Source organism: Coturnix japonica, chromosome 3 (assembly GCF_001577835.2).
Source record: "Coturnix japonica isolate 7356 chromosome 3, Coturnix japonica 2.1, whole genome shotgun sequence".
Lineage (NCBI taxonomy): Eukaryota > Metazoa > Chordata > Aves > Galliformes > Phasianidae > Coturnix > Coturnix japonica.
The window spans coordinates 9,269,740-9,286,119 of NC_029518.1; the positions used below are offsets into that span (position 1 = coordinate 9,269,740).

At 39.9% G+C, this 16,380-nt stretch overlaps 1 protein-coding gene and 1 long non-coding RNA gene across 4 annotated transcripts; one reads left to right on the forward strand and one right to left on the reverse strand.

Moving 5' to 3' along the window:
• Positions 1 to 3,239: 3,239 nt before the first annotated feature.
• GTF2A1L (general transcription factor IIA subunit 1 like) lies at positions 3,240 to 14,765 on the reverse strand. 3 transcript variants are annotated; one of them, XM_015856848.2, is made up of 9 exons: positions 14,476 to 14,765; positions 13,638 to 13,739; positions 12,967 to 13,090; positions 11,462 to 11,517; positions 10,194 to 10,287; positions 8,131 to 8,723; positions 6,386 to 6,667; positions 5,423 to 5,512; positions 3,240 to 3,518 (listed from the first exon to the last, which is right to left on the reverse strand). In XM_015856848.2, exons 1-9 carry the CDS (start codon positions 14,494 to 14,496, stop codon positions 3,411 to 3,413), a joined length of 1,470 nt encoding a protein of 489 aa, XP_015712334.1. In that variant the 5' UTR covers positions 14,497 to 14,765; the 3' UTR covers positions 3,240 to 3,410. The 3 variants fall into 3 exon arrangements, with proteins under 3 accessions (XP_015712334.1, XP_032299745.1, XP_032299746.1); XM_032443854.1 differs by lacking the exon at positions 14,476 to 14,765 and adding an exon at positions 14,079 to 14,390; XM_032443855.1 differs by lacking the exon at positions 14,476 to 14,765 and adding an exon at positions 14,079 to 14,392 and having other exon boundaries at positions 3,423 to 3,518; positions 5,418 to 5,512.
• Positions 3,525 to 6,534, forward strand: LOC116653230. Its single transcript, XR_004306755.1, has 2 exons — positions 3,525 to 4,246; positions 6,304 to 6,534. It is a non-coding gene; the product is annotated as an uncharacterized LOC116653230 (long non-coding RNA).
• Positions 14,766 to 16,380: the final 1,615 nt, after the last annotated feature.

Consider the following 16,380-nt stretch of genomic DNA (forward strand, 5'->3'; position numbering starts at 1 on the left):
GTGCCCTATCCAAATCTGCCCCGTCTCCAGTGTCACTGACGCTAATGGCATTCAGGATGCCCTCACATTCCAATCTCATTCCCAGCAGACAGAGTAGAACAGTTACTTAGCAGCAAATGTGTTTTCCTATTGAAAACTATCATTTTTTTTCCACCACACATTTTCTGAGGGTAAGGAGATCCAGATTTGTGGCTGCATTCCCAATTTAAACAAGAATTGACAAGAACAAAGTTCTTTTGTTACTGCAGCATAACAAAGGGGCTTAGTTATTGGCCTCCAGAAAATCTCATAGTCCTGTGGACGAAAAGATATTCAACAGCCAGGGCCTGCAAATCAAGCCTCTTCACCAGTTACTTACTCTTGAAAGGTTGCTTGGATTCACCATCTCTCATGTGAAGAGCAGATGAGTGCTCAGTCACCAGACCAAACTGGTCACTTAAGACCAACATGTGGCAGTTTGTTTTTCCTTCTGTGAAACAAACATGTTTTATCCAGGCTTGTGATTCAAGTTCTGGAGTATTAGATAACATTCAGTAGATAAAATACCTGAAGACAGATCCTCAGTGGAACATTACTTCCTCCACAACAAATGCGGCCTATAACAGGCCCTTGAAAGGGCAGACTACAGTTGCCAAAACACAGCACTGCAAATTAGATTAGCTTCACACTAATGACAAGGATTCTTTGTGCTGCTGACTGGTTTAGTATTAGCTTATAATTCCATTAATTAGAAATAACATCTCCAACCCTCCCTAACCTTCCACTTAATGCCATGCTTTCAATCAGAATAACAGCTCAGGAACAGGTGACATACACATGGGGAACAAAGCAGGACTGAGAAGCAGAGGAAACTATTAGATCTGTGGTTTAGCAAGCAGTAAAAATTCCAAATGAGACACGTATTTGTACATATCAGATCCTGAGCTTGCAGACAAGGAAACAGGACTACCTGTACAAGGAACAGGGGAAAAAACACAAGACAGGACAAAACTCTGTGTGCCCAGTAAACACCAAATGATTTACTTATACTGCAGTTCATCAGGGTGAAAAAGCTCACCCATATCTCAAACTTTTCAACACACAAAAATGAGAAAGTAAATAAAAACAATAATTTACTAGTGACTTAGAGTCACACTGAGTTTCTCATACAAGTTACATGTATTCTATTTCATTATTCCTAGTAAGCTTCCTTCTGTAGTGTAAAGCTTTAGGCAGACATTAATTGAAGCACCTTCAATGATCACAACTGATATTGTGGACATACCTTGCCGTATCTGCAGCAATGCATTTGCTAGACTGTAAGCAGTGACAATCAAAAGCATTAAACTATTAAGATCAAAAGCACTCTTATCTGATCACTGCCCAAAGCATAGGTTAAAGCAATTAGCTAACTGAGCTTACATTTTAATTAGGACAGCTTAGAAGAGAAAGAAAAATCATTTCCTACTCCAGTCATGTCCCAGCAGCCATGCACAGACCAACTCTGAAAAGAGACAAGGAGAGGTCAGATGAGGTGCTCATAGCACTGGCTCATCACCTTCATTTAGAAGCAGCCTTTAACCTGCTGTACACTGTAACCAGAAAGATGCAGCAGTTCATCTTTAGAACTAGCTGGTGCTCTTTACCACCTAATTTTACCGGGACTAGCAAAGGGAGGCCCTGTTCTCAGCAGAGTCATTCAGGGACTGAATGGTGCACATCCAGTCACACCCCCTAAATCCATCTTTCTTGTGCTGCACTCTTCCTGCTTCCAGGCTTACTCAGCCTGGAGAAGATTCCTGGATTACCTCCTTGACCTTCCACACCAGAAAAAGGCCTACAAGAAAGCTGGAGAAGGGCTTTTTGTCAGGGATTAGAAGGGGTAACGGCTTTAAACCAAAAAGGGATAGGAAGAAGATATCTCAATGTCATTTGCACTAGGCTTCACATCATTATGAACAATGGTTGGTTTTCTTTCATTTCTTCCCCACATTCCTTCTCTTCAGCTTTCTCATTAAGTTTCCTTCTCAAGGAAACAGAATCCTCCCAGGGAGTAGAGAAAAACACAATCATAGAATGGCCTGGGTTGAAAAGGACCACAATGATCATCCAGTTTCAACCCCCTGCTATGTGCCGGGTCACCAACCACCAGACGAGGCTGCCCAGAGCCACATCCAGCCTGGCCTTGAATGATGCCTCCAGGGATGGGGCATCCACAGCCTCCTTGGGCAACCTGTTCCATTGTCTCATTACTGTCTTCCTTCAGCAGATGCAGCTAGGACAGATGGTTGCCAGACTCACTGAGTGACACTGCCACTGCTCTTCTAGCAGACTGACACAGTTCCAAGTCAGCCTGGCATTTAACTTTAATGTTGCCCTACAAGAAACAGGAGTTAACTAGGAAAAAGCTGCAGCTACAGAGAGGGCCTGAACCTAAGGACACAGAACTTTATATTTTTAGAGGAACTAACATGAAACTAACATTCAGTACTGCTGGGAATGCAATGTCCACAGCAGGGTGAGCTACTGTCACATGCATGGCTTCTACACATTTCTCTAAAGACAGGAAAGAAACAACCCTCACTGCTAGAGGAGTATACAAGATGACTTGTTTTATTATGCACAATTTGCATCATTCACAGCCTGCTGGTCTATAGTCAGAGAATGTAGTTGATGCACGCAGAACCAAAGTTAAATGATTTCACATTGACAGTGAAAATAAATCACATTCCAATGTTAAAAAATAAAATCACAGAATTCATTACATCCCAGCAGACAGAGAAAATATAGAATAAGCAATAATAGTTGTCATATATTGAGCTCAAGGATCTTCCACCCACATTCCCCAACTTGCATGTAAAATACCTGAAGCTGAAGCCAAAAAAAAAGACCACCACAAATTAACAACGAAAAAAAAAAGGGGGGGGGGGGGGGGGGGGGGGGGGGGAAAGAAAGAAGGAAGAGAAAAATACTCAGCTGAAAGAGCCCCAAGTTTCATACTTGCATAGATGTTAAATTTCAGTCTTCAAAAATAAACATCACTTACAACCATGTCGTTTTATAGTTCAGGTCCTACTCTAGCTCTTTTTTAAGAAAAAACGTAAGGGAACAGAAACAACAAAACCCCAATTTACTTACATAAGGTCATTCAGTATTCTATGGCTTTCCTGAATTACTAACAAACACAACACTGTAGTCTTTAAAGCTTTGCAATTCAACAGCACCTTTGACTGGAAAAGTAATGGAATAATCAGAAAAGATTGTTTATCAGTTCACAGTACTATTTTAATTTGCATGCATAGGCAACAAAGGTTTTACATATTTTAGCTAACTGTATGGGATTTTATGGCAAAATATAGAAAGTCCAGTTGTTTCACAGATGGTTTGTAAAGGAGTAATTCCAGTCTTAACATACATACGACAGTGAGGTTTCACCACTCTGCATCTCCAATAGCTTTTGCAAAAACATAGTCTTTACCATCAAAGGACATCACTCCATCTTTTAAGAAGAACTTCCATTTGTTTTTACTTCTATGTATCTGATGATAGAAAAAAAACACCATATTAGACCAAAAAAAAAAGGGTTTTTTAAAGCACAAATTGTATGCAAAATTTGATTCACTTTTAAAATACTGATAGCTCCAAACACATGAGATGCTCTTTGAAAATGCCACAGATAATCAATAAAGGCAGTGGTCATCAACTGTTCATCTCAAATTCCTTGCCTTCTCCAGGGAATGACTTCCTGAATCTTAGTCTTATCACATTCTAAATTTCCCCATCTCCCTTTAAAAAAACTCATTATAAAACAACCCTCTTACCCCCTCATCTACACCATCCAGAAGGGAAAGCAAACTGTGTGAAAGCATTAAAAAAAAAGCAACATAAATTCCGCACCACTGCCCATAATTACTGTACCACACCTTCCAAACAAGTACAGCTTAACCACAATGCAGTCATTTCCTTTTCCCATGTGCATGGCAAAGCAGTACTGCATGCACAAAAGATGGAAGGGCGATGCTAAGAACAGAAGGATGTTGCTCAAAAAGCAAAAATTGCCATACAAAACAGCAAGATGGACTTTGCATGTTATTTTTTAAAGGCCTGCAAGAAGATCCATACTACAGGAAGATTACATTTGATAGTAAATAGCAAAGAAGCATCTCTATGTTTCCCGTGCTGTAAGCATCAGCTTATCTTCAAATGCAGGAAAAGTGGGAACAGGAAGAGAAAGGACAGCCATTTCACTTTTGGCATTCTTTTACAGGTAACAAGATAATTTCATGAGTAACTGTTTCCATCTACTTTCTATTACATCCATATTTGTATTAAATCTATGTTGGAAAAGGGGAAGTTACCAACATCTCCCTCAACTTCTCTAACTGCCAATTTCCAGTGACACCCGACATTAAATTTCCTATAGACTTACTTAGTGTTGAACTTCATATCAGTTTAAGAAGAAAAATCGGTTTGGTGTTTTAACTCATTACAGACAAAAGTTGCTATAGATGTGAAATCCACTACCTATAGCACTCATAGTATCAAATGAAGTTATGATGCTTCAAACCTTTGTGTACTAGTATACCTGCAACAACACGGGCTCAATTTCTGATGCCTTTTCCACATACATCCCTGCAGCTATATCCTCCAAAGTAACTGTTTTCAGAAGCTTATCTGTTGCACTTTACTAAAGACAGTTTTCTTAGGAACCCACTGTTTCCTAGAACACAGATCCCTTTAAGGCAGACATAGCTGAACATACAAGAATTATCACAAGTCTCTTATGAAAGTGTAAAAGCCAGGTCAACCTTTGCAAACTATTGGACGTATTATTCCACATTTGCTTTGGAAATAAGATATGTATCTGGCTTTGTCAGCCTTTAAGCTATAGACATGTAAATGTCCAAAACAAACCAAAAACTTCATTTGATCTCTGAGAACTCAAAAATCAGGCTATATTTTCAATATTGAAAACAAAAGAGGGCAAAATGGCCCTTACCAACTGTTTAGTTTTTCAGACAACAGAATTCTTGTACTAAAATCTTTCAAAAAGCACTTCAAAGACAGAACTAGGAATGGTTCTGTTACACACTGGTTACACACTTTTTTTCTGTTATCCATTCCAAAAATCCTAATCTATGGCTGAAATGCAGCCACGCATCCAAGGAGCTGTTTGTGTTACTTAGACATTAAGGAAGCACATAAGCTTTCACAGGTTTACAAATCTTCATTTTGAAACATTTGACCTCTTCCTCTTTCCCCTTAATGGGCCCTTATGAGCAGTTTGATTGTCCTCATTACAGAGAGCAGCACAAGTCTTCAGACTACTGTCAGCTAAACAATCTATTACATCATTAGCTTTTCTATAAAAGGCACCAAAAGCAGACCAGATATGAAGATATTTAAAGCAGGTAAGGGACAAAAATAAAACTACATACCATACCTTCTCATACTGGCAAACTATCACATTGTTGGTGTCAAACAAGTCTGCAACGTCCAGGTCACTGACATCATCAGCAGAATTTAATGGGTCCTAGAGAATAAGATTGCATTTAAGAAGTACTTTATACATCCTTGCAAAGGAGTGTTGAATACACTTGACGTTATACACAACAATAAAGTTTAACACTCAAAGAAACAAGACCTAGAGGCTATGAAAAAAAACCACATTGTACAAAGCTCATTTGTAAGCACCTTCACATGTCTATATTCTCAAAAACTAAAAGATTCTTGCTCTGAACAAAAAACAAAACGTGCCAGAACAAACAAACAATGTAAAACAAAGCAGAACTGCTAAATGCCAAAGCAACACCTGGTAACCAGTATACTCATCAATTGATGTATATTGCCCAGTGATGTGGTTGATATTCCGCCCCTGGAGACTCTCTAGGGGAGGCTGGATCAGGATCCAACTCTAAGGATTCTAAGATTCTATGTTACATTTTATTTCAGATTTTACAAGCTGATGCTCTTGTGAATCTCAAGAACACATACACACAACAACATCTACTCCTGGGAAACAAATACACTTGTATCACACTGTTCTCTATCCAGTTCTCTGTGGCTTTCCAGATGGAAAAATAAAAATAGATTACTATCCTAATCTTACTCAGAACTAAAAGAATTCAATTCCAGTAAAGGCAGGCTTTCACCAGAGTTTTAATTCTGCTAATTAAGTATTTCAACTGATCCAGTAAACATTTGACATCTCAATACCTTTCACTTGTTCACAGTCCTCCTAACAAGCTCTCTAGTAATTCCTCAGCAGCACCTTCCCTTGAGAAGCACCACCTAACTATGCACTGTCTGCACTAAACTCCACAGGAGCTGTCGTATCCACCTCAAACACTGAGTTGCTGGACCTACTTTATTTTAACATCCTCCACAAGGCTTGAAAGTAAATTACCTCCTCAACAATGTCTGCCTGGGACTCTTCATTGCCACAGCTGCTGCTAGACTCAGAGTTTGAAATACTGTCAGCTTCTTCATCTTCTTCATCCTCCAGAATCTTCAGACCCTCTGATTCAATAATGTCAATGAATTCATTCTTTTCTATGCCGTTTGTATGTGGTACTTCTTTCTTGGGGGAACCATCACAAGTTCCATCTAGCTGAATTATGCCTTCAGTGTCACTGGAGATACCCTTCTCTGATTGTAAATCAGATTCCACCTGCTCAGTAGGTTCCATCTGACAAGAATAAAAAAGACCAGAGGCAGCCTGTGAATTAGCACCACATGGCTTTCATTGTTCAACATAAAGCCTAAGATTTTTGTTTAATAAGTGCCCTAAATCTTGTTGCTTTAAATGGGAGCTTCAAGTCCTGGCCTACTTGTAAACCAAAGATTGAAAAACCTTGTTCTTACATCTACCTCAAATGGAATCAATGTCAAATATTCCCTTAGTAACACAGAGATGCATTTTCTTAGACTTCTCTTTAAACACTATTGTAGTCAAACAACTTGAACAGCTTCTTTAGAAGAGATACTCATGCTGGCGTCTAGAAGTTCTACTGCAAAAGAAATCCTGATAACTTGAGTATATCTTATTTCCATAAAGCCAAGATGCATTCATCCCTTTCCCTCATTTCAAAACGCATTTTTAAGTAAGTTATAAAAAGATGAGGGATTAAACACTTCAGCTCAAGTTACTGCTCATAAAAGCATTAGAATTTCTGAACAGGGAACTCACAAGAGTGTAAAAGGGTTTTAAAACCTCAGTGATCTTTGGTTTCACATTCAGTTTTTACTGTAACACCAAACTGACGTCCACATACAGCTTCTAAATCAAGAAAGTAAAACTACATGTTGAGCTTCCGTTCTTCCTGCAGTCTTCATCAACTTGCCCAAGTATAGATGAGCAAGATAAGATGACTTTCTATCGACAGTCATTTTTCATTACTGACATTTAGTTTGTATTTAATAAATTTGCCTCAATTTCATATAAACAGAACAACTCAAAGTCAGCATACCAGCCTCAACTTGTAATATGTTCAAGCCATTGCTGGAACAAAGACTAATGAAGCAAAGACAGAGGTTTTGTTAAATAAAATCATTTCAGTTTTCCAACACAGCTTTAACTGGATTCTAGTTTGTCAGGATTTTCCCCCCCATGAAAAAACATCTCCTTCCTGCAGATTCTCACTTATGAGATCTGACTTTTCATACTCAGCATGGACTCAAAGTAAGTTATTTACTCTTCATACATTGTGAGTTAAAACTAAACTCTGTTGGCATTCCAAAAGCAATCTGATCACAACTGGCCACTCTCCACAAGCAGATTCAGCATCACAAAGACACCGTAGTTTTAAAAGCATCATTCATGTCTGCTCAGAGGCCAGAAAAATCTCAAAAAACAGTCTATAAATCTATGAATGCATTATAACTATCCAACACACTCCAGTGTTTTTTAGATTGGCATTTTATTCAATCCAATTTTTTTCAGCAGTATTAATGACCCAGCTTCTGCATGTAAAAATAAGCAGTCAGCTGCTCCATTCAATACAGGCCCAACACCAACCTTAAAAATTATACTCCTCATTATCATTCAGCTGCTTACAGATGCATTTGATAACACCTCATTCAAAGCTTGTTCTTCACACAACCATCTACTACAGATGCATTTTCACCAGCTTAGAAATAAAAGGCTCCTACCTTGTCTGTGGAGGCCTCGCTGTCCTGGTCTTTCAGAGCAGCGTTATCATCTAAACTTTTGCCCCTTATAATCAGCTCAATTATATCATCAGACACCTGCTGTTGCACTGATTCCTGAGGCTTCACATCTAACTGCCCCTCCACATCTGGCTGCAGTACACTGCCTGGGTCATTTGCCAAGGATTCAGCAGGAGAAAACACTTCAGAAGATCCTGAAGTAAACACAAGTGTATGAAGACTGCTGTATTGGGATTTTTCTGTTAACTCTGCACACTGATTCAACACTGTGTTAGTTGCAGTCTCCTGCTGACTCACTGCAGGCTGCTGAAACAGCACAGTATCGGTGGAATTCTCTGGGTTTTTATTCTGCAAGGCACTCGGTTGAAATACCACAGTCTGCTGGACTTCAGTCTTCAGGGTTTGCGATGTTTCAGCAGTTGCCTGGACAGAAGATGTTCCCATGGGCGCAATGCTAGCAACATTTGTATTCAGAACTGAAGGTTGGCCAATCTGCTGAAGAGGATGTTGCAGAATAGTTGCATCTCCTTGGCCATGTGCAACCATAACAGGCATATTTACTTTATAAAGCTGCCCTACAAAGAAAAGGGTGAAAAACTGCTTTGTAAGGTTGAACTACAGAAACAATAGGAAATACCCAGGTGCTGCGGTTTAACCCAGCAGTAGCTAAGCATAACAATCATTAATTCACTCTCCACCTACCTGGTGGAATGGGAGAAAGAATTAGGAAGAAACAACAACAACAAAGTAGAACATGTGGGTTGAGAGAAAAACAAGTTACTAAGATAATGAAGAAGGGAAAACGGTCATAGTTACAATAATTACATATCTATATCATATATAATTATCTTTATTATATGATAATATATATAATTTATAACTGTGATCCTTTTCATTATGTTAGTATATATAAAATGTGCATATATACATAAACATATATATGTGTGTGTATGTATACACACACACATGCATATATAAAATAAGTGATGCACAAGCAATCACTCATCACCTGCCAATTAATATGCAGCCACTCCCCAAGCAGCAGCCCACCTAATGAATTCCCCCTTCTTATTTTCCCCTCCCCAAAATACCCTTTTGCATGATGCTACATAGCATACAGTATCTCTTTGGCTAATTTAGGTCAGCCACCCTGGTTCTGTTCCCTCCCTACAGTCTGTGCCTCCCAACCACCCTCCTGGCAGGAAAAGCTGAGAAAACTGAAACACCCTCAGCTCTGAACAGCACTGCTCAGCAACAACCAGGAGCAGCAGTGTGTTATCAACATTGATTTTCTTCTGAAACAAAAGCGTAGCATTGTATCAGATTCTATGAAGAAAAATAACTGTCCTAGATTAAACTAAGGCACCAGGCAATAAATAAATAAAGAAACAGGAGGTATACAAAGTAGTACTCTTCCTAACCACAGTTTGACGCAATTAAGAGCCTAGAGGCTTCTTGAATCAAAGCTTCTATCTAGACTACCATGCTTAATACCCACTTATGGCTTGGGCCTCCACAGTACCCTATGGAAGCAAGTCCAATAGTTTTAATGAAACAATAACCTGATCCCCATGTACAGAGATAGTTCATTCTTTAAAGGCCCTATCAGCATCCCCACAAAAAAAGGAAAAAATAACCAAAGTACGGATACTAAGATTTCATAAGAAATCAATTCAATTCTGAAATACCAAAATGCCATTACTAGTTTAAAAACAGGAAGACAGCCCCTCATAGAGAACAAGGAGCTATTGATGCCCAGACTGACAAAGGTATGCATTTGTCAGCAGCTGTAAAACAAACTAAAAAGGCATCACCTGGCAGCCCATCTTAAGTGATGTTGCAAGTATATACAACTGACACACCAACTAATCAACATAATTACTTCCTCCATGCAGCAATTACAAGCTACAAAGGAAGAGGAGGATAGCTGGCTCTAACCATCTATACTTTAACTTCGCATTTATTTTATCTACTGCACTCAGGACCATCTATATCCATATACAATCGATGCACTGTAATGTGTTACAGCTCCTCTTTTATCTTACCAGAGGCTGTCTGCAGAGTCAGTCCAGCTGGTACATGTATGGGATAAGCAACACTGGAAGGGAGAGTAAGAGTTGCGCCTTTCTGTGAAGCACCCTAAGAAATGCAAGAAGTTTATTAAGTAACAGCACATACCTTATAGCCCTAAATGTCACAATTAATATGCCCGCAGGATAAACAAATGACAGCCTTCTTGTAATCACCATTACCAAAGACTTGCTTCAGATTTTTGATATATATGCCAGTAAAGTTAATTGCAAAGCTAATGGCTTGCCCCAAGTTCTTCCAGTTATCATATACTGAAAATTAACAAACCACCTGCAGACCCTCAATGAGCACATCATCCAGAACGATACCTTCCCACTCACAGCCTCTTTTACCTAAGCTTATGCACACTGTACTTATGCACACTTCTCACCTAGGCCTATGAAGACACTTGACATCATTCTCTTTTCTCCTGGAAAGAAAAGAGTTGGATATAAAGTTCCCTTTCAAACTAGCTGCCCCTGGGAAATGCACATTTTAAATCAGGGAACTCACGTGTTACACAAACACCTTCCCAATATTGTATTTCAGCTTGGCAAGCTCATTATCTGGAGGCTCAGGAGGCACTCAATACATTCATCATGCTCTGACAATACCTCCCTCCCCTCCCCTAACAAGTTCTGCTGTGCCAAGAAGTCAGAGCCTATCACTCCAAAAACACCCACATTTGTCCATTTTCCACACCTCATGGATACTGCTGCTTCCAACTTGACTAGTGGCAGCATCTCCCAACCACATATTACTTTTAACACTCACTACTAAGAAAACTGTTGCACACACACACACATTTTCAGTACTACCAATCTGTGGGCTAAATCTATGCAACACGTTTTCCAGCACACTTCTGGCTCCACCACTTGCAAAACCAGCTGATACATCTCCATCCTTTTTCCACTGCTTAGGCAGTAACCGAGCCCTCCCTCCATTGAACTCTTAGCTTTTGTATGGTTTTCATCCAAACAAGAGAACTAGGCATGACACACTGAGTTTCTTCAGCTGTGGATTCTCTGCCAGCAAGATTCCTGTTCCCTTGCCTATCACTCCATGTTGTACAGTTAAAATAGTTATGAGAAATGCTAACTTTCTCAGCTCCTAAACATTGCCCTTTAGCATCTATGCATGGGAAATACTTCATATCTGCCTCCATACAAGCCTGTTAACAACTGACAAGTTTAAATATTTAGAATTTGAAGTAATCAGAACAGAAGTCACTACAGCTCCATACCAGGTCTGCTGCCACCAAATGCTGAAAGCCTCCTCCAGTTGAGATAACTAAAGGAGCTGTAAAAAGGGGAAAAGAATTTTAAAAAGCTTGTTTAGAAAGAATGCCTCAGAAACAGTTGAACATTCAGTTATTTAGAGCATGCAGTCCTGAAACTAAAGTAGTCTAACTTCGGTTCGTACTTGTTAGATCTACAAATAAGCACATCTAGATAAAGCTGCTGGATATACTTCCTTTTAGATTGCTTTGAGGCTCATGCAGAACTCCAGGTGTCAGGTTATATCTTAATAAGGAAAACATGCATATTATTTAAAGTTCTATTAAAAGATTTTGTTGTAAAGATATTTCTATACAATGAACTTCAGAAGTCGGCAGTGTAAAAGCTAAGTATGCCATTTCTATTTATTAATACAACCAACATAGATAAAACGCACCGCCTTGGCAACATGAAGAACACGTCTAAGTTGTTTTCTGCTCCAGTAAATCTCCAGTGGTGCTAACAGTAGGATGAGTATACAAAAGCATGAATACTGACTTAAAAAACAAGTCAAAGGTAAAGCTTATGCAAACTTCAGGTGAAGAAGAATCTATGTATCCTTAACTGGTTTGAAAATATAGGACAATTCAAATTCTACAGAAAAACAGGCACAAAATATTAAAACTTCCCTGAATTCAACAGATTTGATTGTGCTTTTCCAAAACATAGGATTAATGAAGTTAATTAAATATAAAGCTTCCAATGATAACAAACAACAACAAAGCCCAAATGTATTTCCCCTTTAATAACGTGGGATAAATAATTTTCATTATTCACCATCACATATGGTTTTTGTTCTTTGTCGGGAAAGGTCTTTGCCCACTCTCACAGGGATAAGCCTCAGCTGGGTATTCCATCCCACCATGAGATTACCACAGTGCTCAGGTGCACCGCTGAAGCTTTAATCAAGGAGAGTTAAGTCCTGCTGGCTGAGCCCATGTAGAAGTCACATTCCCCTGTGCATTGTGAATGCTGTTTTTAACGTAAGTCACCAAAATGACAAACCAAAAACTTGCACTCTGTTTAAGTAAGGGCTTGAATTTCAAATTTGAATTTGAAGATGTTCAGAACTAGACTCAACTCCAACATGACAGATGAGCTCCAGGGCACAAGCATGTCACATAACCCCCAGCACACATTGTGCCATACATTATAAGGGATGCAAAAAAACACATCTGGTGAATCTGCAACTGAAGGCTATTTTGGGACTAGAGGTAAGAAGATAAATATTCTCTTCATGTTTCCCTGTTAGAAATAAGTGGTAGATAAAGTGCATCTAGACATACCTCTACAGCTTTAATCAGAGTTTTTTCCATTACTGGTGAAGCTCTGCTTTCAGAGTGAGACACTGTCCTGCATTACACTAGACATATATGCAAAAGCATGACAAAAATCATTCCAGCATCTTCAGATCTTTCAAAAGGTACTTAAAATACTGAGCTATACTTAAATTGCATTTGCAGAGCCTGACCTGTTGAAGCCTGCAAAACATGATGAAAATTGTGTGGAAACTGTAGAGTTACGCGTGAAGAATGGTGGCTGTGTTTGAAGAGGCCTTCTGTTGCTTTAGACTGCATCACCTTGGTTTCCCAGAGCTGCAAAGATAATATTAAAGTCATGCGATATCAGTTTTAAAACCACATCTTATACGTGAACCAGGTATTTCTAGATTTTCCAAAAGCAGATAATCATAGAATGTGCTCAGATAGAAGCTAACCACAAGGATCTATGAGCCCAATTTCAGGCTGTACATCACCCTATGTCTCAAAGCACTGTCCAAATGCTCCCTGAGCTCAGGGATATGCTCACTGCCCTGGACCACCCGCTCCATGCCCAACCACCACCCTCTGGGGCAGAGCCTTTCCCTAACCCCCCAGCCCTCCCCAGACACAGTGCTCAAGGTGAGGCTGCATAGCAGAGCAGTCCCTTCCTTCAGCCAACTAGCAGTGCTGTAAACAGCAGTAAACCAGTTCTATACAATAAACATGGCTACAATCAATACTAAACTCTGACTTCAGAAGCCCAGTACAGCATTCACAGAACATTTATAAATCTAAGCTAGAGAAAAAAAATGAGACGCTTTAGAAGACAGAGAAGCAGATAAGTACAGAATATTTATTAATACAGGGAAAACCAACAAACCTCCTTCAGGTTTCTCACAACCTGCGCATCTACTCCCTCTTCTGCAAAGAGGTCCTGAATACTTTCTATCACATCTTCAATAACGGACGTGTAGAGTTTAGGCTACGCCAAAAAGAAAAGAAAGAAATCTTTAAATTAAGATGAACAGTAATACTTGAAGTGATAGCATAAAACTAATCTGGCCATATAAACTACTATTCCAAACTGCACAACACAAATCAAGCAGTTCAATACAAGTATTCTGCTAAGCTTCTGCAAGTCTACCAGAAACGCAAGCTCACTTGTTCCTTTAAGCCTACAGGCCCCAATATCGTTCTCATTGTTTGAAACAACAGCACGATGCTGTACAATTGCTAAGTTACAGCAATTTTAACTCTGTAGCTATCAGTGTATATCGTTCAACTTATACTAGGACAGGGCTATAACACAACATTGTATTACTTCATCCCTGCTGTCTTGGAGAGCAGACCAGCTATGCACAAGCTTACAGATGTAGCCATTCAGATCAAAATGGAAGTTAGCAAGCTTTGGGCACCTGAATAGCATACTGATACAAGGGGAAAGACAAAGTTAAGGCAGTACTTGCACTACACACTGCTTTAGAGCGTGTATAGCTATTTACTACAGTACACATCAGGCAACAACCCTATAAAGCAACTGAAGAATGCAATCACTGCCTTCAAATCAGCAAAAATAAAGCAGTGACCAGGAGGAGGGCACCCCTAAACAGCCCCAGTCTGGCTCCCTGTGGGCTCCCTGGTGAAAACCCGCCCCTCCAGGCCAGGGTCAGCCGCTTTTCCCCCTCCCCTCGCTCAGAGGAGCGGCTGCAGCCTCTCACCACGGGGTTGCCGTGAGCCATGGCGGCAACCGCCTGCAACCGCCCCCTTCCGCCTTTATAGCGCCGTTGCCATGGCGGCGCGGCCTGGTTGCCGCCTGCTCCGCTCGAGCCTGGGAGACATGGTGGGCTGGGGGGAGACGGGACTAAGTAACGTGTAGGGAGCTGCTATCAGCAGGGGATGTGGTCATCGTGCTACTCTTTGCTTCTTTTACTTCCAAAGTAGTGCTGCTGTAAGATTGCCTCGTTGCCTACTGATGGAAAGTGCGCTAGCAAAGCTCTACACTGTTATTAATGATAGTATAAACTGGAGAATAAAGTGTTTAAAAAAACGATGCTTTCTTCTGCTCCCACTGAGCTCCTCTTTTCCTCCCTATCCCTTAAACAGCACATAAATTGCCACACGCTGCTTTTCAGCTAAGCGCTGGTTACCAAGACCAAGTTTCCACTTTGAGCTCCAGAGGCCAAAGACACACCAGCAGCTGGACTGTATAAAGATGCCCAGTTTGGACCCAGAACTCCAGCAGAACTTTAAGGCAGTCAGAAAATCCACTGTTTGTTCATCGTGGAAAGGAGGCTTAGTTTTGAGAAGTACACTTGCCTCTGTAGTGCACAAGTATACCTAGGAAAACTGGCTAGAAAAGCATATTATCTTGCTCTAATAAACTCTGAAGTCATTCTTACCTCATAAACAGGGAGAAAGCTGAAGCTCCCAGTTAAGTAGCAGCAATCTGGTACAACTACACAAATGATTGCTTACAATTGCTGCAATCTGTTCATATGTTAACACAGAGATTTACCAATTTAGCAGTTACATCTGGAAAATAATGTTCATTATAATCATGTATGTAGGAAAGGGTATATTCCTGTCTTCCTTTGTACACCTTCCATCCGTACCTATGTTGGTGTTATTCACCTGATCCTGAGAGCCTAGAAACATCTTTTTCTCTTCTTCCTTTTCTTATATTTAGGTAGCTATGTAGTGCTGTCTGAGTAGTGAAGAGAAGGCTTGCCCTTAAGCAATGATTTTAAGGCTGTCTTATGCAATATGAAGAATGAAAATATTTTAATGAAAATACTGACAGACCCTTAATTATAAAGCTAGACTAACACCCACAACATAAAAGGAAAAGCAACATCCATTATCATATTCTAAGTTGCATTCTTACAAGTGAGACAAAGAACAAGTGCTATTTGCTATTGAAGTAATTTTGCTTTGTAACAGCAATGTTTAATGATACTGTCTAGATCTTGAATCAAATGACAATTGCACATTCAGCTGTTCTGCACACCCTGCATCATCACAAGAAAAAGGCAAGCCGTGTTGCTTTGCTTATAGAATAATTTGAATAATAGAATGTATTTTTAAAGCACGGTGTTCATTTGAAACTGTCTGGGATAGCGCGTACCAAGAGAGCTGTTCTTCTCCTGTCTGATTAACCCTGTCGTGTTAGCAGAAATAGCCAAAAGAAGCCTTTAGGATCTCACCGGGCCCTGAAGATTTGCAGATGCAAATACCAAAGCCCCACCACCATGGTTGATGTGTGAGTTCCCATGTAGGAACAGCATTCGACCTACCCATAGTACACAGGTATTGCTTAAGAGAAAGTAACAATAGAGGGTGGGGATACAACTTTCCAAGATACACAGAGAGGCTGCAGTGGGCATTGCCTGCTATTCAAGGCACCTGGTTATCACCTGAGGTCTGGCAGCTACCTGATATGATTTCTGTTAGAAATTACTAGAGGAGATACCTTCTCGCTCAAGTGCTGTGATCAGTGCGTCCATTGGACAAGCATTAAAAAAAAAAAAAAAAAAAAGCCTGGTTAATTATATCCTTAAATTAAATCTTCTCTGAATAAGAAAGAAAATCTATAAAAATATCCAATAATAGCAGCACTTAATACT